Source organism: Calonectris borealis, chromosome W (genome assembly GCF_964195595.1).
Source record: "Calonectris borealis chromosome W, bCalBor7.hap1.2, whole genome shotgun sequence".
Taxonomy (NCBI): Eukaryota; Metazoa; Chordata; class Aves; order Procellariiformes; family Procellariidae; genus Calonectris; species Calonectris borealis.
In genome coordinates, this window is record NC_134351.1 from 20,853,624 (window position 1) to 20,876,474 (window position 22,851).

Sequence of the window (22,851 nt, forward strand, 5' to 3'; positions counted from 1 at the left end):
TGGCCAGTTGGGTCAGCTGTCCTGGCTATGCTCCCTCCCATCTTGATTTTCAGGGGAATAAACTTCTTTAATAGTTAATTTAGCTATGCTTTTTTTTCTACTCTTGCTTTTCTTTTATATATAACCTCTAATTATGTGGGTTCAGATTTGGCACTTCATTGATGGAGTAGTGAATGTTAAGTGGTTAAAATGCATAGCAGATCAAATTGTTGCTGACTGCTGTTCATACAGTTTTACTTAAACACAACATTGTGCTGCAAGAGTTGAATTTGCTTTTCTTTTATTTGTCTCTCATATTTTTTTCTTTCTAAATTGATACTTTCTTGAAGGAGTATCATGAGCTTTCTCAGCATTCAACTTCAGAAGTTCATTGCAGATGTGAATATAATCTTCAGTGAAAAAAAATCCTTTTATTCTTGTCACATATGTTAAGAACAAATATGACATTCAAAAAGAACAAGCTGAAGTACATCCATGGTTGATCAGTAGATACTGCAGATTGCCAGGAAGTCATTGTGCTGAGGAAACTGATGGAAAGCCTCTGCTTGCTCCTAAAGCTAAATTCAGGTTTTTTTCATAACAGTTTGTAGAAAGTGTATTTCATTAACAGTACTCATGTCCTGTGTCATGAGAATTTGAAAATGAATAGGATTTAAAATTACTCTAGATTCAACTTTTCATTGTATGTACTAATATGTACAATGAATTAATGATAATTCTTATGCCCTGCTTTGTGTGTAAGATGTGTTAATCAATGATTTATCAGTATTTGCATTTTAAATCACCTTTCACATGATTATATCACTGAAGAGATGGTGCAGAGAGAGTTTTAGGTATGATTCAAGGAATGTATATGCATATATACTTTTATTTGTGTGTTGTAAAGCAATAATTTGTTTTCTGTGCTATTAATAACCTTTTGTCATTTCTGATGGAGATCTCTAGTACGAAATGAGAAAGATTTGACATTCAAACTGAAAATCTTACAAAAAGTTCACAGTGTGAGTAATTGCCTACTGACATGAAACATGCATTTTTTCAGGAGGTCAAAATATTGAGATTTGAAAAGCTGCAGCCTTGTAACTATTGCTGCAGTGAGAATTTTGGAGCAATCGTTGGAATCAGTAGCTCAGATTTTAGTCTTCTCTTGCAGCATCCTTCCCTGCAAATGCTATAGAATAGAATTATTCAGTTAAGAAAGTGAGGATTTAAAGAGAAGTAAAGGACTGACATATCAAGACTTTCTTGACTTGAAACAATGCTGATTTTTCTTTTCAAGTGTGACTATTTATTGCTGTTCTAACAGGCTGCAGAAGATGGTAAAAGAATGGATGAGGGCCACAGAGTAGTTTTCTATATCTGTTTCTCAATGGGCTAAATTTCCTTGTGTTTATTTGAAAGTAGCCTAGTCTTCAATGTTTTTCCCAAACTATGTTAAATTGCTTTATAGAAAATGTGCACTTGTGAAGTCCTGTGTGTGGAAATGCACTCCCATTGATATTCCCATGAATTAGATACTAAGTTCCTTATTTTGCCACTTGTGATTAAGCTGGAGAAAGTGATAACTAAACAAATCTTAAAACAACCTCATGTTTCAACAGGTTGGGTTTTTTTATTATAGATATAACGTAATGTAATGTAATATAATATATAGAAATAGACGCTTGCATTTTTACGCTAAATTTTTTGCCTATTTGAATTCCAGGCTGATGGAAATTATACTGATGTCTCATGGTTCACCCTTGTTCTCTTAAGTGAATTAGACAAGTTCTTATGCACCTTTGTTTCTGTTGCTTTGCTCTGTTGGTTTGGGTTTTTTTCGGAATTGTGTCTAATGAAGAGTCTTGTAGCTTTTGTAACATTTTGGGATGAGGTCAGCTGAGAAACAGGCTTCCTAGCTTGGACAGCAGCACATTCTTGATGCTGCGGTATTTGGTCAATTCCTGTAAGGCATTTAAAAGGGGTTACGTGCTTTGTGTTCGCTTTTGCCACCAGCAATTAGAAAAGACTCCCGTCCCCCCACGCACACTGAAATAGACTATCCCTTGATTTTCCTGAGCTGTCTATGTATGCATTCAGTTTCTCCTGGCGTTCATGCATTGAGAAAAGCTATTTTTACATGGTTTTTGTCTTAAATTTTACGGAAATGTGATGGTAGATGTAAAGTGCTTCATTAATTCAAAATTAGAACTAATCCGGGATTTTAAGAAACTCCAGATTTGAGGGAATAAATTGAGCCATCATACAAGTAGAAATTATCTGCTGTTTGTGAAGGATTACATCAGATTCCATCAGGGTTGAACATACTCTAACCAAATGTATCCAATTTAGACGTCTGCCAGGAGGTTTATAGGAAAGGGGAGAACCAGACGAGTTATGTGAAGTTGGCCACCCAGCCACCCACTTCAAGGCAACATCTAGTCTTTCAGACACAAGAAGAACAAAAATTGCTAAATGAATGTGAAGGTTTCTGAGCGCACTGAATTTTTCTTTCAATAATTCAGATGAATCAGAGACAGCAAAGATACCTATGATTAATGTATTTCTATTTTGAAGGGGCTGGGGAGGGAAGGGTTAAAAAACCAAACAGTTTATATAAAGGCAATTTATATAAGTTGTGTAAGAATTCTATTGGGAATTTTAAGCCAGTTGACATTGGCTTGATGTGCTTCAGCGGTTATTCCCCCTGATTAATAAATACAGAGACAGAATAGAAAACTTTGTATGATCAGGAGATTAGAGGTCATACTTGTTATGACTTTGAATATCAGATGTGCTAAAGACAATTCGTCACTGTTGCTAGAAGGAAAGAAATCAATTTTCTCATTAGGGTGTGATAAACAAAAGCTTTTTTATTTTTATGGTGTGAAGGACTGATTTAACATGTTTCTGTCAGCTTCAGCATCAAATAATATTTTTGGTTCTGTGAAGCACTTTATTCTTGTTTTTTATTCCCGTGCATGTCTAGTGCTCTCCTTTCCAGGCACCATTCAGGAAGGATAATGATTAAGTATAAGAAAAATTTTATTTTTCTTAAAATTTATTACTTACAGTCTCTTGATACCCAAATTCCTGTGGTTTCTGATTAATCTGTTTAAAGTGTCTAAACCGCGTGACATACCTACCATCAGTTCTTTTCTTTCCTCCAATCTTTTCCTTGAAAAATACTCTGACTACCTTTTTCAAAACTTAACACTGCAGAAAAGTTTTATTGATCTTGAATACTTTGGGGTTTTGGGATATCTGCTATGATTTTGAAAGTGAAATGGATCACATTGATCCCTTGATGAGAAAAAGAAAGTGGTAGCATGTAAAGTATTTTTTCAGAAATCTCTGCAAACTACCACTGTCTATAATGAATGTCTGAAATAAGGAGGATAACTAATACATGTGTGCACATAAAGTGCCATTTTGAGATGATGTGTCTTTTCATCGTCTTTACTGAAATACCTGGGGGGTTTCTTTTTCTTACCAGAGAGAACCAGCAACATAATTTGTTACAAGATAGCTGCTGCTACATTGTTTTACCCTGATTACCTTCCTATATATCTTGTGCTTAGCATGCTCTGGTCTGATCATTAGTTAGATGTATTCCTTGAATTTGAGGGTGGTTTAGTTGGACTTGCATAACCTGGGAAATATAAAGAGTTCCTTCTTGGATGGTTGTTGTGGTTTAACCCGGCAGGCAGCTAAACACCACACAGCCGCTCGCTCACTCCCCCGCCGCAGTGGGATGGGGGGGAGAATCGGGGAAAAAAAAAGTAAAATTCGTGCATTGAGATAAAGACAGTTTAATAGAATAGAAAAAGAAATAATAACAACAACAACAACAACAACAACAACAATAATAATAATAATAATAATAATAGAATATACAAAGTGAGTGATGCACAATGCAATTGCTCACCACCCGCACTGACCGATAACCAAGTAGCGATCGGTACTTCCTGGATCACGCCTACCATTCATATACTGAGCATGACGTCACATGGTATGGAATACCCTGTTGGCCAGCTGGGCTGGCTGTCCTGATTACGTTCCCTCCCATCTTGTGCACCTAGCTCAGTCAGTAGGCATGGGAGCTGTCCTTGGGCTAGGAGGGTACTTAGCAACAACTGAAAACATCAGTGTGTTATCAACATTCTCCTCATACTAAATCCACAACACAGCACTAGGAAGAAATTTAACTCCATCACAGCTGAAACCAGGACAATGGTGCAAATAAATCTATGATTTTTTTTCCACCTCTTCCTTCAGTACTGTGCATCACTCTCTTTGTATATTCTATTATCATTATTATTATTACTACTTTTTCTGTTCTATTAAACTGTCTTTATCTCAATCCACAAATTTTACTTTATTTTTTTTCTGATTCTCCCCCCCATGCCACTGCAGGGGGGAGTGAGCGAGCGGCTGTGTGGTGTTTAGCTGCCTGCCAGGTTAAACCACGACAGTCCTTTTTGGCGCCCAACGTGGGGCACGAAGGGTTGAGATAATGACACATCTGACCCAAGCGGGTTCAAACAAATATATCAGTATTAGTAGTCGCTGGTCACAATGTTGGTTTATTTGCTCTCAGAGTTGTTGGATCTGTTCTTGGAGTTTTAGTCTGTACCACCTTACTGGCTGTATATACTGCTGATTATCAGTTTTTATGTGGGGTTTGTCATCTCTGGGGAATGTCGCTTTGCTACACTGTGTAACACTGGCTTATGGTATGATAAAATAATTGGTCAGGAGACCGTACTCAGCACTGCTGTCATTCCTGTTCTTTGGGAGCTATCTTTTGGAAACTATTAATAATTACACTTTTTACCTCTTCTCCGCAGAGAGCCAATTTACAGGGGAGACACCTTCCTTCACCTACCTCTTCTCCTCCAGGCTGATTACAATAGCTCTTGAGGATTTTGAATATCCTTGGGATGTTCAAACCAGCAAGTTCCTATTGCTATGTCTCCTGAATGTGTTTCAGGCCTTGTTTAAGGTTAAACAACTATTTAAGAAAACCACCCAAAGATCTGCCCCGAGGCTGGATAGTTATGGGTGGCAGGGTGTGTGGGACAGTATGGGCAAGCGCCTAGGACAGTGGTCACCTCCAGTGTTTTGGAGCGTCACCCCTGAACAAGTTCAGAATCCTGAAAAACTAGTAAAATATTTGGAAAACGTATGCTGTCACCCTGGCAATTCCAGAGAGACCCAGATCACTGCAATGTGCTGGGGCCTGGCCCACGCCTACTGAGCCCTGTTCAACACTATTCAGAACCCTCAAGGGGGAGAGAAGGTCTCCGGATCTGATGACTAAACGATGGGCACTGCGGCTACTCCAATCCCTGCGACGGGTGTTGCGGCTACTCCAACCCCCGCGACGAGCACAGCAGCTGAACCAGAGGACCAACCCATGCTGGTATCAGTCGCCTCTGTACATTATTACAATTAACCCATCTACAAGAAGGGCCGGAAGGAGGATCCAGGGAACTACAGGCCGGTCAGCCTGACCTCGGTGCCGGGGAAGATCATGGAGTGGTTTGTTTTGAGGGCGCTCACGAGCCATGTGCGGGACAACCAGGGGATCAGGCCCAGCCAACACGGGTTCATGGAAGGCAGGTCCTGTTTGACCAACCTGATCTCCTTCTATGACCAGGTGACCCGCCTAGTGGATGAGGGAAAGGCAGTGGATGTGGTCTACCTGGACTTCAGTAAAGCCTTTGACACTGTCTCCCACAGAATTCTCCTAGAGAAGCTGGTGGCTCACGGCCTAGACAGGTACACTCTTCGCTGGGTAAAAAACTGGCTGGAAGGCCAGGCCCAGAGAGTTGTGGTCAATGGAGTTAAATCCAGTTGGCGGCCGGTCACGAGCGGTGTTCCCCAGGGCTCAGTTTTGGGGCCGGTCCTGTTCAATATCTTTATCAATGATCTGGATGAGGGGATTGAGTGCACCCTCAGGAAGTTTGCAGAGCACACCAAGCTGGGCAGGAGTGTTGATCTGCTGGAGGGTAGGAAGGCTCTGCAGAGGGACCTGGACAGGCTGGATCGATGGGCCGAGGCCAACTGTATGAGGTTCAACAAGGCCAAGTGCCGGGTCCTGCACTTGGGTCACAACAACCCCATGCAACGCTACAGGCTTGGGGAAGAGTGGCTGGAAAGCTGCCCAGAGGAAAAGGACCTGGGGGTGGTGGTTGACAGCTGGCTGAACATAAGCCGGCAGTGTGCCCAGGTGGCCAAGAAGGCCAACGGCATCCTGGCCTGTATCAGAAATAGTGTGGCCAGCAGGACTAGGGAGGTGATCGTGCCCCTGTACTCGGCACTGGTGAGGCCGCACCTCGAATACTGTGTTCCGTTTTGGGCCCCTCACTACAAGAAGGACATGGAGGTGCTGGAGCGTGTCCAGAGGAGGGCAACGAAGCTGGTGAAGGGCCTGGAGCACAAGTCTTATGAGGAGCGGCTGAGGGAACTGGGGTTGTTTAGCCTGGAGAAGAGGAGGCTGAGGGGAGACCTCATCGCGCTCTACAACTACCTGAAAGGAGGTTGTAGCGAGGTGGGTGTTGGTCTCTTCTGCCAAGTAACTAGCGATAGGATGAGAGGAAATGGCCTCAAGTTGCGCCAAGGGAGGTTTAGATTGGACATTAGGAGAAATTTCTTTACTGAAAGAGTGGTCAGGCCTTGGAACAGGCTGCCCAGGGAAGTGGTGGAGTCACCATCCCTGGAAGTATTTAAAAGACGTGTAGATGAGGTGCTTAGGGACATGGTGTAGTGTAGTGGGTATGGTGGTGTTGGGTTGATGGTTGGACTCGATGATCTTAGAGGTCTTTTCCAACCTTAATAATTCTATGATTCTATGATTCTATTCTATAAGAAGAAATCTTGGAGGTGAAAGTCAGGTCGTTTAGAAAGGGATGATGGAAAAGCTGGGCCATCACAAGGAGGGGAGGAGGAAGAGGAAGAACTCGTAAACGAGACGGAAACCACCCAATCCCTATCCCTGAGTGAGTTGCGAGATATGCAGAAAGATTTCAGGCGTCGTCCAGGCGAACATATTGTCACCTGGCTGCTCTGATGCTGGGATAATGGGGCCAGTAGCCTGGAATTAGAGGGGAAGGAAGCCAAACAGCTGGGATCCCTTTCCAGGGAAGGGGGCACCAATAAAGCGATTGGAAAAGTGACACAGACCCTCAGCCTCTGGAGGCGACTCCTGTCAGGCGTGAAGGAAAGGTATCCCTTCAAGGAAGATGTTATATATCGCCTAGGCAAATGGACCACCATGGAGAGAGGTATCCAGTACCTGAGAAAATTAGGTGTGCTGGAGGTGGTTTATAGTGACCTGGACAATGACCAAATGCCCAAACGTCCAGATAAAGTCCAGTGCAGGCGACTCATGTGGCAGAAGTTGGTACGGAGCGCACCAGCATCGTATGCCAATTCATTGGCAGTACTGACCTGGAAAGAGGAAGAAGCACCAATGGTGGATGACGCGGTTAGCAGACTCCGGGAATACGTAGACAGTGTCTCCTCCTCCCTTGTCTCGGCTGTGGAGAAACTGTCCCGGAAGTCCCAGCAACTCGAAGAGGATATCTCCTATTCTCCACCTGTACGGACCAGTATCTCAGCCATTAGGAGTCAGCGTTTTTCTGCTCAAGAGGGAAGATATAGAAGGTACACACCACGGGGCACCCTATGGTTTTACCTGCGTGACCACGGAGAGGACATGAGGCAGTGGGATTGAAAACCTACCTTGACCCTAGAGGCACGGGTACGTGAGTTGCAAGGAAAAACAATCACACAAGGGGGTTCTCCCAGGAAAATTGCTGCTCCAGTTGTCAGGAAAAACCTGTCTCACGACGGTACAGTTACCAGTGAACAGTTCCCCAGACAGAGTAGAAAGGCTTATCTTACTTTGGATTGTAATGAAGAAATTCTTGACTCGCGTTTGCAAGAAGTGAGAAACGAATACTATGACCAGAACTATAGGGGCCCTGCCTCCAGCCAGGTGGAGGAAAGGGACAACCGGGTTTCCTGGACTGTGTGGATTCGATGGCCTGGCACATCAGACCCACAGGAGTATAAGGCTCTCGTAGACACCGGTGCACAGTGTACCCTGATGCCATCAAGCTATGAAGGGGCAGAACCCATCTGTATTTCTGGAGTGACAGGGGGATCCCAAGAGTTAACTGTATTGGAGGCCAACGTGAGCCTAACTGGGAATGAGTGGCAGAAGCACCCCATTGTGACTGGCCCAGAGGCTCCGTGCATCCTTGGCATAGACTACGTCAGGAGAGGTTATTTCAAGGACCCAAAAAGGTACCGGTGGGCTTTTGGTATAGCTGCCCTGGAGACGGAGGAAATTAAACACCTGTCCACCTTGCCCGGTCTCTCGGAGGACCCTTCTGTTGTGGGGTTCCTGAGGGTCGAGGAACAACAGGTGCAGATTGCTACCCCAACGGTGCACTGGCAGCAATATTGCACCAACTGAGACTCCCTGATTCCCATCCATGAGCTGATTCGTCGACTGGAGAGCCAAGGAGTGATCAGCAAGACTCGCTCACCCTTTAACAGTCCCATATGGCCAGTGCGAAAGCCCAATGGAGAGTGGAGACTAACAGTAGACTATCGTGGCCTGAACGAAGTCACGCCGCCACTGAGTGCTGCCGTGCCGGACATGCTAGAACTTCAATACGAACTGGAGTCAAAGGCAGCCAAGTGGTACGCCACAAATGATATCGCTAATGCGTTCTTCTCAATCCCTTTGGCGGCAGAGTGGAGGCCACAGTTTGCTTTCACTTGGAGGGGCGTCCAGTACACCTGGAATCGACTGCCCCAGGGGTGGAAACACAGCCCTACCATTTGCCATGGACTGGTCCACACCACGCTGGAACAGGGTGAGGCTCCAGAACACCTGCATTACATTGATGACATCATCATGTGGGGCAACACAGCAGAAGATGTTTTTGAGAAAGGGGAGAGAAGAATCCAAATCCTTCTGAAGGCTGGTTCTGCCATAAAACAAAGTAAGGTCAAGGGACCTGCACAGGAGATCCAGTTTTTAGGAATAAAACGGCAAGATGGGCATCATCAGATCCCAATGGATGTGATCAACAAAATAACAGCCATGTCCCCACCAGTAAGCAAGAAGGAAACACCAGCTTTCTTAGGTGTTGTGGGTTTTTGCAGAATGCATATCCCAAATGACACTCAGATCGTAAGCCCTCTCTATCACGTGACCAGGGAGAAGAATGATTTCAAATGGGGCCCTGAGCAACGACAAGCCTTTGAACAAATGAAACGGGAGATAGTTCACGCAGTACCCTTGGGCCAGTCCGGGCAGGACAAGATGTAAAGAATGTGCTCTACACCGCAGCCGGGGAGAATGGCCCTACCTGGAGCCTCTGGCAGAAAGCACCAGGGGAGACTCGAGGTCGACCCTTAGGGTTCTGGAGTCGGAGATATAGAGGATCCAAGGCCCGCTACACTCCAACTGAGAAGGAGATATTGGCAGCATATGAAGGGGTTCGAGCTGCTTCGGACGTGGTTGGTACTGAAGCACAGCTCCTCCTGGCACCCCGACTGCCGGTGCTGGGCTGGATGTTCAAAGGGAGGGTCCCCTCTACACATCAAGCAACCGATGCTACGTGGAGTAAGTGGGTCGCACTGATCACGCAACGGGCCCGAATAGGAAACCCCAGTCGCCCAGGAATCCTGGAAGTGATCACGACGTGGCCAGAAGGCAAAGATTTCGGAATATCCCCAGAGGAGGAGGTGACACGTGCTGAAGAAGCCCCATGGTATAATAAACTACCAGAAAATGAGAAGCAATATGCCCTGTTCACTGATGGGTCCTGTCGCCTTGTGGGAAAGCATCGGAGGTGGAAGGCTGCTGTATGGAGTCCTATACGCCAAGTCACAGAAACTGCTGAAGGAGAAGGTGAGTCGAGTCAGTTTGCAGAGGTGAAAGCCATCCAGCTGGCCTTGGACATTGCTGAATGAGAAAAATGGCCAGTACTTTATCTCTATACTGACTCATGGATGGTGGCAAATGCCCTGTGGGGGTGGTTGCAGCAATGGAAGAAGAAGAATTGGCAGCGCAGAGGTAAACCCATCTGGGCTGCCCCATTGTGGCAAGATATTGCTGCCCAGGTAGAGAACCTGGTTGTAAAAGTACATCACGTAGATGCTCACGTACCCAAGAGTCGGGCCCCTGAAGAACATCAAAACAACCAGCAGATGGACCAGGCTGCTAAGACTGAAGTGGCCCAGGTGGATTTGGACTGGCAACATAAGGGTGAATTATTTATAGCTCGGTGGGCCCATGATGCCTCAGGCCATCAAGGAAGAGATGCAACATACAGATGGGCTCATGATCGAGGGGTGGCCTTGACCATGGACGCTATTGCACAGGTTATCCATGAATGTGAAACATGCGCTGCCATCAAGCAAGCCAAGCGAGTAAAGCCTCTCTGGTATGGAGGACGATGGTTGAAATATAAATATGGGGAGGCCTGGCAGATTGATTATATCACACTCCCACAAAGCCACCACGGCAAGCACTATGTGCTCACCATGGTGGAAGCAACCACAGGATGGCTGGAAACATATCTCGTGCCCCATGCCACCGCCAGGAACACCATCCTGGGCCTTGAAAAGCAAGTCCTATGGCGACATGGCACCCCAGAAAGAATTGAGTCAGACAATGGGACTCATTTCCGAAACACCCTCCTAGACACCTGGGCCAAAGAGCATGGCATTGAGTGGGTCTATCACATCCCCTACCATGCACCAGCTTCCTGAAAAATCGAATGATACAACGGACTGCTAAAGACTACGCTGAGAGCAATGGGTGGTGGGACATTCAAGCATTGGGATACACATTTAGCAAAAGCCACCTGGTTAGTCAACACCAGGGGATTTGTTAATCGAGCTGGCCCTGTCCAATCAAAACTCTTACGTACAGTAGATGGAGATAAAGTCCCTGTCATGCTGTCCTGGTTCCAGCTGGGACAGGGTTAACTTTCTTCCCATTAGCTTGGGGGTGTGCTGTGTTTTGGGTTCGGTGTGAAAGGAACGTTGATGGCCCATTGATGCTTTGGCTGTTGCTGGGTGATGCTTGCACCGGGAGGGGGGAGCACAGCCGGGGTGGTGGACCCAGCTGGCCAATGGGGTATTCTATACCATGTGACATCATGCTCAGTATAAAAACCAGGTGTGTGGGGGGGCTCGCCCTCCGTTCGTGACACGTGGTCGGCGGTCGGTGAGCAGTTGTGTTGTGCATTGCCTGCTTTGTGTATTCTGTTATTGTTGTTGTTCTCATTGTTATTATTACTGTTCTACTTAGTTTTATTTCAATTATTAAACTGTTTTTATCTCAACCCGGGAGCTTTCCTACTTGTGCCCTCCCGATTCTCTCCCCCATCCCACCGGAAGTGGGGGGTGATCGAGCGGCTGCGTGGCGTTTATTTTTGCTGGCTGGGGTTAAACCACGACAGTCCTTTTTGGCGCCCAACGTGGGGCACGAAGGGTTGAGATAACGACAGATTATTTAGAGCATATTAAGGAATTTATATCTGGTAACATATTAATTTGTTCTGCACCATGCTCTTGTTTTTACTGTACCTGTTAAAAATTGGAGTTGGGTTTTGTAGTCTGTTGTGCTCTGCCGTGATTAATGATGTTTTGCCTGGGAGATTTGTTACTAAAACGCTGGCATTGGGGGTTATTTGGTATTTGGGATTCGTAATGAAGCCGTTTCTGCATTTTGGGTACCACCTCATGGAGACCATTAGCAATTATACCTTTTCCTCCGAGAGATTTTTTATGGAGGAAATAGAGAATGGCACCCTCGCTACCTTCCTCTATGATGTCATCTCCTTTGTTAAAATAACTTGCCAGTACCTTGAACATCCCTGGGTAGTTAAGATACATCTATTGGTACTCCTTGGGAATATTGTTGTGGTTTTATCCAAGCTTAGTAAGCAATTTAAGAATGTCATCCAGATATCTGCCCCAAGGATGGATAGTTATGAGTGGCAGGGCGAGTGGGATACCATGGACAAATGCCTAGGGCGATGGGCACCCCCAGTGTTCTGGAACTTTACCCCTGAACAAGTGCAGAACCCTGAGAAATTAGTAGAATATTTGGAAGAAGTATGCTGTCACCCTGGCCATTCTAGGGAGACGCAAATTACTACAATGTGCTGGGGCCTGGCCCACGCCTACCGAGCCCTGTTTAACACCACTCAGAACCCCCAAGGGGAAGGAAACGTCTCTGCAGCTGATGACAAAGCAACAGGCCCTGTGGCTACTCCAGCCCCCACGGCAAGCACAGCGGCTCCCTCACCCCCCAGGGCAGGCACGGCAGCTACTCCGCCCCCTGCGACAGAGAACCAACCCATGCCGGTATCAGTTGCCCCTATACAAAAAAGAAAATGCACAAGAAAATCAGCTCGTCTAGTAAGGGATGAAGATGAACCAGGGCCATCACGAGAACAGGAGGAGGAGGAGGCAGAACCCGTAAATGAGATGGTGACCACCCGATCCCTATCTCTGGGTGAGCTGCAAGATATGCGAAAAGACTTCAGCCGTCGTCCAGGCGAGCAGATTGTCACCTGGCTGCTCCGATGCTGGGATAACGGGGCCAGTAGCCTGGAATTAGAGGGTAGGGAAGCCAAGCAGCTGGGATACCTTTCTAGGGAAGGGGGCATTGACAAAGCTTTTGAACAAATGAAACGGGAGACAGTTCAGGCAGTAGCCCTTGGGCCAGTCCAGGCAGGACAAGATGTGAAGAATGTGCTCTACACCGCAGCCGGGGAGAATGGCCCTACCTGGAGCCTCTGGCAGAAAGCACCAGGGGAGACTCGAGGTCGACCCTTAGGGTTCTGGAGTCAGGGATACAGTGGATCCGAGGCCCACTACACTCCAACTGAGAAGGAGATATTGGCAGCATATGAAGGGATCCGAGCTGCTTCGGAAGTGGTTGGTACTGAAGCACAGCTCCTCCTGGCACCCCGACTGCCGGTGCTGGGCTGGATGTTCAAAGGGAGCATCCCCTCTACACATCATGCAACTGATGCTACGTGGAGTAAGTGGGTCGCGCTGATCACACAACGGGCCCGAATAGGAAACCCCAGTCGCCCAGGAATCTTGGAAGTGGTCACAAACTGGCCAGAAGGCAAAGATTTTGGAATATCCCCAGAGGAGGAGGTGACGCGTGCTGAAGAGGCCCCACCATATAACAAACTACCAGAAAACGAGAAGCAATATGCCCTGTTCACTGATGGGTCCTGTCGCCTTGTGGGAAAACATCGGAGATGGAAGGCTGCTGTATGGAGTCCTATAAGCCAAGTCACAGAAACTGCTGAAGGAGAAGGTGAATCGAGTCAGTTTGCAGAGGTGAAAGCCATCCAGCTGGCCTTGGACATTGCTGAACGAGAAAAATGGCCAGTACTCTATCTCTATACTGACTCATGGATGGTGGCAAATGCCCTGTGGGGATGGTTGCAGCAGTGGAAGCAGAACAACTGGCAGCGCAGAGGTAAACCCATCTGGGCTGCCCCATTGTGGCAAGATATTGCTGCCCGGGTAGAGAACCTGACTGTAAAAGTACGTCACGTAGATGCTCACATACCCAAGAGTCCGGCCAGTGAAGAGCACCAAAACAACCAGCAGGTGGATCAGGCTGCCAAGATCGAAGTAGCTCAGGTAGATCTGGACTGGCAACATAAGGGTGAATTATTTATAGCTCGGTGGGCCCATGACACTTCAGGCCGCCAAGGGAGAGATGCAACATATAGATGGGCTCGTGATCGAGGGGTGGACTTAACCATGGACACTATTGCACAAGTTATCCACGAATGTGAAACATGCGCTGCAATCAAGCAAGCCAAGCAAGTAAAGCCTCTTTGGTATGGAGGACGATGATTGAAGTATAAATATGGGGAGGCTTGGCAGATTGATTATATCACGCTCCCACAAAAATGACAGGGCAAGCGCTATGTGCTCACCATGGTAGAAGTAACTACAGGATGGTTGGAAACATACCCTGTGCCCCATGCCACCGCCCGGAACACCATCCTGGGCCTTGAAAAGCAAGTCCTGTAGCGACATGGCACCCCAGAAAGAATTGAGTCAGACAACGGGACTCACTTCCGAAACGCCCTCATAGACACCTGGGCCAAAGAGCATGGCATTGAGTGGGTCTATCACATCCCCTACCATGCAGCAGCCTCTGGAAAAATTGAACGATACAACGGACTGCTAAAGACAACACTTAGGGCAATGGGTGGTGGGACATTCAAGCATTGGGACACACATTTAGCAAAGGCCACCTGGTTAGTCAACACTAGGGGATCTGTCACTCGGTCTGGCCCTGCCCAATCCAAACTCTTATGTTCTGTAGAGGGGGATAAAGTCCCTGTCGTGCACATAAGAAATATGCTGGGGAAGACAGTCTGGGTTGCTCCTGCCTCTGGCAAGGGAAAACCCATCCGTGGGGTTGCTTTTGCTCAGGGACCTGGGTGCACTTGGTGGGTGATGAGAAAGGATGGGGAAGTCCGGTGTGTACCTCAAGGGGATTTAATTTTGGGTGATAATAGCCAATGAACTGAATTGTACGATGTTAGTTATTACACAGTACTGTATGTCATCACTTCTATGGTTACCATATGCCATATTAACAGTATTACAGTAAGAATCACCCAGATTAATGTAGGATGAACTCCGATGAAACTGAGCAAGGTGCAACAATGAACCGGACGAGCGCCCAGAACTGGCCTCTGCATGCAAGAGCCCAACACCACACACCATCTCTCCTGCCCTGCAAGACCGTTATAACAGGTGGAACCCAAAGTCATGGACTAAATGAACTCAAGGGACGTTTTAGAGGGATGGCCCATGGACTAAGGGAATGATATCTCTGTGTGTGTATATATCAAAAGGCAGGAAAAAGTAGCGGTGACTAATTGGAATGTATGGGAAAATGTGAGACCTGGGCATGATGTAGATGGTATAGAATAAGGGGTGGATATTGTCCTGGTTCCAGCTGGGACAGGGTTAACTTTCTTCCCAGTAGCTTGGGGGGTGTGCTGTGTTTTGGGTTCGGTGTGAAAGGAGCGTTGATGGCCCATTGATGCTTTGGCTGTTGCTGGGTGATGCTTGCACCGGGAGTGGGGAGCACAGCCGGGGTGGTGGACCCAGCTGGCCAATGGGGTATTCTATACCATGTGACATCATGCTCAGTATAAAAACCAGGTGTGTGGGGGGGGCTCGCCCCCCGTTCGTGACACGCGGTCGGCGGTCGGTGAGCGGTTGTGTTGTGCATTGCCTGCTTTGTGTATTCTGTTATTGTTGTTGTTCTCATTGTTATTATTACTGTTCTACTTAGTTTTATTTCCATTATTAAACTGTTTTTATCTCAACCCGGGAGCTTTCCTACTTGTGCCCTCCCGATTCTCTCCCCCATCCCACCGGGGGGGTGTGATCGAGCGGCTGCGTGGCGTTTATTTTTGCTGGCTGGGGTTAAACCACGACACATGCACAGAAGAAATATGCTGGGGAAGACAGTCTGGGTTACTCCTGCCTCTGGCAAGGGAAAACCCATTCGTGGGATCGCTTTTGCTCAAGGACCTGGGTGCCCTTTGTGGGTAATGCGAAAGGATGGGGAAGTCCGATGTGTACCCCAAGGGGATTTGATTTTGGGTTCAAATAGCCAATGAACTGGATTGTATGAGGTTAATTGCTATATGATATTGTATATCATCACTTCTATGGTTGCTATCAACAGTATTGCAGTAGGAATCACCCAGATTAATGAAGAATGAACTCTGATGAAACCGAGCCAAGTGCAACGACGATAGAACCGGACTAGCGCAGCAATACTGGAAATCAGAACTGGCTTCAGGATGCAACAGTCCAACACCACACACCATCTCTCCTGCCCTCAAAGACTGTTATGACAGATGGAGCCCGAATTCATGGACTAAATGAACTCAGTGGACATCTTAGAGGGATGGCCCATAGACTAAGGGAATGATATCTGTGTGTATATATCAAAAGACAAGAAAGGTGGTGGTGATTAATTGGAATGTATTGGAAAATGTGAGACCTGGGCATGACGTGGATGGTATAGAATAAGGGGTGGATACTGTCCTGGTTTCGGCTGGGATAGAGTTAATTTTCTTACTAGTAGCTGGTATAGTGCTGTGCTTTGGATTTAGTATGAGAAGAATGTTGATAACACACTGATATTTTCAGTTGTTGCTAAGTACCCTGCTAGTCAAGGACTCTTCAGAGGCTGGGAGGGAGCATAGCCAGGACAGCTGGCCCAGCTGGCCAACGGGGTATTCCATAGCATATGACGTCATGCTCAGTATATAAATAAGAGGTGTGTTCCAGGAAGTAGCGATCGCTACTTGGTTATCAGTCAGCAGGTGGTGAGCAATTGCATTGTGCATCACTCATTTTGTATATTCTATTATTATTTTTGTTGTTGTTATTATTTCTTTTTCTGTTCTATTAAACTGTCTTTATCTCAATCCACGAATTTTACTTTTTTTTTTCCATTCTTCCCCCCATCCCACTGCGGTAGGGGCGTGTGCGAGTGGCTGTGTGGTGTTTAGCTGCCTGCCGGGTTAAACCACAACAAGTACTTAAATTCCTCTTAGTTCTTTTTTGAAAGTAAAGCTTAAATTTATCTCCTGACCTTTAAGTCACATTTCTTCGAATGCGTAGGAGATGAGATCTCTTTCAGTCTGTTTTCATTTGTCATTTCTCTGATATGAGTAAGAAAATATAATCTTTTGTTGAGGTTAAAGCTAATTGGTTTTGTTTCAATTCTTCTTGATAATATATGAATAATTTAAATAATAAAATGTCAGTTACTTATTTTTACCTTCTATTCAGTTCAAAGACTTTCAATCTAATATATTTTGAAAATAAGCAATTAAGTACAGGAATAATGTATTTATAGCAATGTACATTTTGTTTGCAAAAATGTTAAATGATATCATTTCAGTAGAGCTAATATTTTTAGCGGCTATTCTGTTCTGGAGTGGAAGGATTTGGGATATGGTCAGTTACCTTATTCAGCAGAGCTACCTAGTACAGGTTAAGCAGGTTCTTTTGCCATTAGCTAGCCCTTAACAAATGAAGAATTTGTTCACGGATTGTGGGGTTTTTGTTTGTTTTCCTCTGGCTGTTCTCCCATTATTTTAATTTTTTGATTGAAAAATAATTACATAATGTAATTTTAAAAATTATTTTTAAAAATTGCCTTTTCCAGAGCTGAGAAGGCAATTTTATATCTATTCTGTGTGGATGGTTGTGTTTCATTTTGTGTTAACAACTTAGGTACTGAATAGAAATTGGGTACTTTATAATTTAAAGGTGAGAACACAGTTATGTTCCAGTTTTTGTTGTCACTACTATCATCCAGTTGAGTATAGTAAAATTATGTATTGAGCACTATGAAATCACCTCATTTCATCAAGAAAGCACAAGTCACAAAACCTGATCACAACCAGCGTGAGTTCATTGATGGCTTATATCAAAACAACCAGATTTTAAGAAGGGTTTAGGAAGCGATCACTCCTTAGGTGTGCCTGTTGCAGGAGTCTGGGTTGGTTGATAATACAGGGACTAGTAGATTGCTGGATCTTAAAGTAATTCCTCATACTTTTAATTCAGGTAATTAATTTTAGAGTAGGAAAATAGTGCAAAAATCCAAATGAATGAATTTAAGGAAGTAAGAAAATAGCTGTCACTTATCACTTTTGTTTTTTGGTACATACAGAATTATATAGATCTACCTGTGCAAATCATCAAACAAGCAATTCCATCAATTTAATGGAGTAACTTCAGTCTGTTATTTTTTCCTCTCTCTCTGCTGCTTTTATGGTGGGTTTGTTTGTTTGTTTGTTTATTGTCTCCCTGCAAGGCACAGTAGGAAGGTAATTGTCCTTCAATCAGATGTACTATAGATTTTATTATTGATCATATTGTGCAGTAACAGTAGGATGTCAAACTGAATTTTAAGCTCTTTAATGTTGCTTCATTGGTGATGGCTGCTAAATGATGTAACCCTACTGATATGTCATACCCTGGGTCTTGTTTTGGGATCCTTAGACTTCTTTGGACATTCCTGAAAGTTTAACCAGTTCCTCATGATAAAGCAGTTTGGAAACTATTTAATTTCCTTTTGAGTAGATTGTTTCAGATGTTATCTTTGACCCATTGCTTTAACGTTATACATTTTCTCTGTGGTTGGATGCAGCCCCAACAGTAGCGTCTGTTTTGTGACAGGATGAGATTTGCTCTCTGCACCTGAGATTTACCAGGGAAAGCACCAGACATGGCTGAGGGTCTGTGCTGCAGGCATCTGGCCATAGCAGGGCCTCCAGCTAGTCCACTCTGAACTCAGACATAGCAGGAAGGAAAACCCTAATGTCTGCGGTGCTCCAAATAGGTGACATTTCAAATGTACTATAATGTGTGGATCAGTGCCATTTTGTGCTGAATATCCGTTTCACTAACTGTAGAGACTTCTAGATCTTCACATCTTTCTCACAATTAATTATTACAGCTCAAATGTTTACAATTTTATTTTTGAGTACACTATGGAGAAACTTCAAGCCAGCTTCTGAGTTTGTATCCTTAAAATTCATACTTCTGCTTTGTACTCTGACATTTTGTTACCAGCATATTGTTTCCTCCTGTTTGGATGGAAATTATTTGTAGGTACAAACAACTCTGATGTAACTGTATATCTCTAAGGTGGTTGTACAAATTGGGCTGTTAAAACATCAGTTACTTTCAATTTGTATGTAGAAATATCCTTTGAAAGAAATGTGCAGTTTGATGCATATGAAAGAAGATGAAAGATAAGCATCTAAAATAGCCTGTGTCAAAGGGTATATCTATTTTGTCCCATTTCTTGGTTTTCTTAAGTGATTTGATCCACTGTATATTTAATATTTGAAATTTCATTGCTAATAAACTCTCTCATGGAATATTTTTTGTAAATAATTTCACTTTCCTTTTTCTCATTGTAGGTGGAAGAAATTGTTGATATAGGAGCATTTGCCCCAGAAGACATTCATGTTCCCAAAATCTATGTTGATCGTCTGATACAGGGAGAGAAGTTTGAGAAGAGAATTGAAGTAAGTAGCTGAGCTTCTTGGTCACAACATATTTCAGCTTGGGGTATATTTTAGAATTTACAGGGTTTTTACTCTATCCACCAAGTGTGAAAGCAGTGAGAAAATAGTATGAGAAAGACCTGTGCTAAGTACTGGAGCTTAGGTAGGTACTTAGGTACTTAGTAGGTAGGTGGGGGGCTGAGAATTGAGCCTATGCCTCAGCCTCTGTGGTTCAGTCCCTGAATAAGATAGAGCAACTGCTTGTGGTCCTAGATGACTTTAATGCAGTTGAAAATTTGATGATGGAAAATCCTACTTCATTCTCCCTTCTCCCTGTTCACCTTCTGTAGACGCAACAAGGGGAACACTTAGACTAAGAGCTGACTTTGACAATTAGATACTTTCTTTTCTACTGGAGAGCTTTTGACGTGGGCAGGTAGGGCCAGTCTCAGCCCCTTTTGTGCCGTGTATTGAATTACATTATATTGCAAAGATCCTGGAACCTTTCTTTCCTTTTCTTTAAGCAGGAACTTTTTTTAGCCAGTGGCATTTCTGGTCTGAATAAAAGATGTCAATAGCTATTAAAAATTGCAGCAATAATATTCCAACACTGAAAACATCCAAGAAAATGATGGTTATGTAATTGTTCTTTGTTTCTGTGGCTTTGCCTCACTCAGGCTATGTCCCTATGTTCATTTTGGTGCTGTGACAATGCTCTTAAAGTGCAATTGAAAATTCTGTATTTCTCCAGTGTCTCTATACTCTGGAAGTGGGAATTATTCAAAATGTTATCAGAAGAGCTGGTGGAGGGGAAGATATATGACACAAGGAAAAAAACATCTTGACAAAAAAAATAAGTGCAGAAAGGAATTGTAATAATTAAACTTTTATTATTAAAATCAAGTCACAAAGTCCTGGAAAGTCATACAAGGCCTTTTCTCTGAGTAAACTCTTTTATGAATGTTAAGGTTAAAAAGCTTTTTTTTTTTTTTCTTTTTCTTCCATCTGTTCATTCTGCAAAAGCATATTGCATGTTGTTGAGTATTTGACTGGAAAGTATTTTTCCTTTGGGTATGTTGTATTAGACTGCAATTAATGCCCTGTTTTATTCTTTTGAATGGATGCAATATCTCACAGAAAAAATTTTGCCTTTCATGAGAGAAATCCATTTTGCATTTATTAAACTGCTGTTCTTATTGCAGTTTGGCAGTGGATAAAGAGGTGACTCTCTTTCCAGGGAAGACCTTTATACAAACACCTGATTTTTCTTTGGCTTGTCTGCATAAGTGGATACACTTACCTAGTCAACTGCCCCCTTCCCTATATGCTTAAGAAAAAAAGGAAGTGTGGGGGGAAAGCTAGTATAAGCTGCACAGCAAAATTGTAACAGAGATCAATTTTGTTTGTGCAATTTTGTAATTCTGGCAGTGGCACCTCTCATTAATAGAAGTATAGGAAGGAAACGGCAGATTTATTTACTCTTCCATAAAAGATTATATATGAAGGAAGTGGCTGTACATATGAAAGCATTGAGTATGATAAGTGGTAAGAGGGGAGGTGAGGAATATCAAGAGAATAAAGAGAAGATAGTCTGTCATAATTCTTACTGGCTTTAAATAGCAGTTCCTGCCTAATTGGACTCAGACTTGATCCCTCTAGTGCAAGTGCCTGTGTCATACTTTCTATCCAGCCTTCTGTTTGCTGCAGAGAAATCCTCTGTGATTGTTCTTACTTTTTCCATAATTCGCAAGTGAAGCAATTCTAAGGAAAATAGCCAAGGCATAAAAAGAAAGTTGCTGGGAACTTCAAGAGGATTGATACTGACTGACTGTTCCTGACTGCCCAAGAGGAAAGGGACTCCCAACATACAGGAAAAAGACACTGCAAAAATTCTTTTGTGGTGATAAAAAGGAACAGAGGATAATTTGGCCTGATTTGTTCTTTATAGCCTGAAGTAGGAAAGGATGTTGTCCACAGCAGTTTTATATGCATGGGGAGATGCACAAAGAACAGAATCTATGTAAACAGTAATTTACAAAAAAGGTCTTACAAACTTCTTGAATGCTGTGGCATTTTCACCTACATGTGATTTAGAAAGCATCAACTTAAGGACAGGAAATCTCAGGAAACAACTTCAGACAGATTTATGCAAGAATATACAGATTTATGTTTGAAAACTTAGTTGCTTAGCCTCCAGTATCTTTACATGACTGGCATTTGTCTGTCTCATGCATGTAAATCTAGAATAGCACCACTGAATTGAATGAATGCAGAAAGAGAGCAGTATTTGTATTTTAGGCTGTCATTTTACAAATCTATTTAGGTATCTCTGGGGTAATGAATCTCAGACTTGCTAGTATTTGCACTAATGCTTGGTGCCTTCTTTCCCCCTTATTCTTCTCAACTAGTTGTCTATGTATCACGTAGTCTCTCAGCCTTGGCAAGACAGACAAAGAAATTACATTTTGCTCTAAGGTTATCATTGGGGATATTTGATGACTCTGTTGGCTTAGATAGGCTTGAACTGATAGAATAAAAGGTCTTTTTTTTTGTAGAAGATGGATAAATAACATTATTCTTAGACCAAGTATCTCAGTGCAATCACAGATCAGGCTTTCGTGTCTTGAGAAGCAAGAATCTGGATTCTAATCTTTACTTATGATTACTTCTTGTTTTGCAGCGCTTATCAATCCGAAAGCCTGAAGACTCAAAAGCCAAACAAAAACAAGGAGACAATGTGAGGGAGAGGATCATCAGACGGGCTGCTTTAGAGTTTGAGGATGGCATGTACGGTATCCTCCAGCTGTGCTGTAGGTTAAAGTGATAACTCACAAGAATAGCAACTGCAGCTGTTTTGTTTAACACAAGTTAATTACCGTGCTCATTGTTTGTCTTTCCTGGAGCCTGGGATTCTCTCATTTTATTAACACCCTACTGAAATAGATGTTAAGGCATAGGGTACCTGAAGTCTTTATCCAGGCATATCTGGAGAGTTTGTTAGCAGTTGAATGTTTCACAAGAATTTCTTGGAAAAGTTACATATGTTGGAAATGAAAACTTGCACTGTTTTGGTTTTTTTTATCATGTAAAGCATTTGAGAGAATGCAATTAGACAGTCCAAATGGCAAAATAATTCAGCACAAATGTGAGGCATCTAACTAAAAATGAAAGTGTTTGTGAAGAGAACAGTTCTAATCTAATCATAGTACAATGATAACTTTTAAAATTTACTAGTTTGCAGTAAGTATGTTCCTGTTTGTGCCTTAACCAATTCTCTTCAGCTAATCTGGGTATTGGAATCCCACTGTTAGCCAGTAACTTCATCAGTCCAGACATAACTGTTCACTTACAGAGTGAAAATGGAGTCCTGGGTTTGGTAAGAATATATCATGGTCACTTACTGCAGTGTACTTACCTTGCAGGGGCTGGGTTTGATTCCCATCCCCCCCACACACCACACACCCCAACCTGATTATAATTTTACTAAAAATCATATTCAAATATATGCTATATTGCATGATCATAAAATTCTCCTTGTAGTGCAGGGAAGTTTTTAAGGAAATGCTTATTTCAGGATTATAGTGCTACTTTGTTAAGTATGTTCTTATGTACATGTTTTGCTGGAAGAAGTCAGAACCTTCAGTAGTTTGCAAGCCTTGTAAGCCTTGTAAGATGGTTTATCAAACATAATTTTAAATAAAACTTAAAGTGAATATTATTTTCACTGTGGTAT

General features: G+C 43.7%; 1 protein-coding gene across 1 annotated transcript in view; it reads left to right on the plus strand.

The window, feature by feature from the left end:
• Positions 1-22,851, plus strand: part of LOC142074941 (succinyl-CoA:3-ketoacid coenzyme A transferase 1, mitochondrial-like) — a 100,259-nt gene that overhangs the window by 72,544 nt on the left and 4,864 nt on the right. The window contains exons 8-10 of the mRNA XM_075135958.1: positions 19,032-19,139; positions 21,799-21,910; positions 22,400-22,494. Coding sequence (XP_074992059.1) covers positions 19,032-19,139; positions 21,799-21,910; positions 22,400-22,494 — 315 coding nt within the window. The remainder of the gene's footprint in view (positions 1-19,031; positions 19,140-21,798; positions 21,911-22,399; positions 22,495-22,851) is intronic.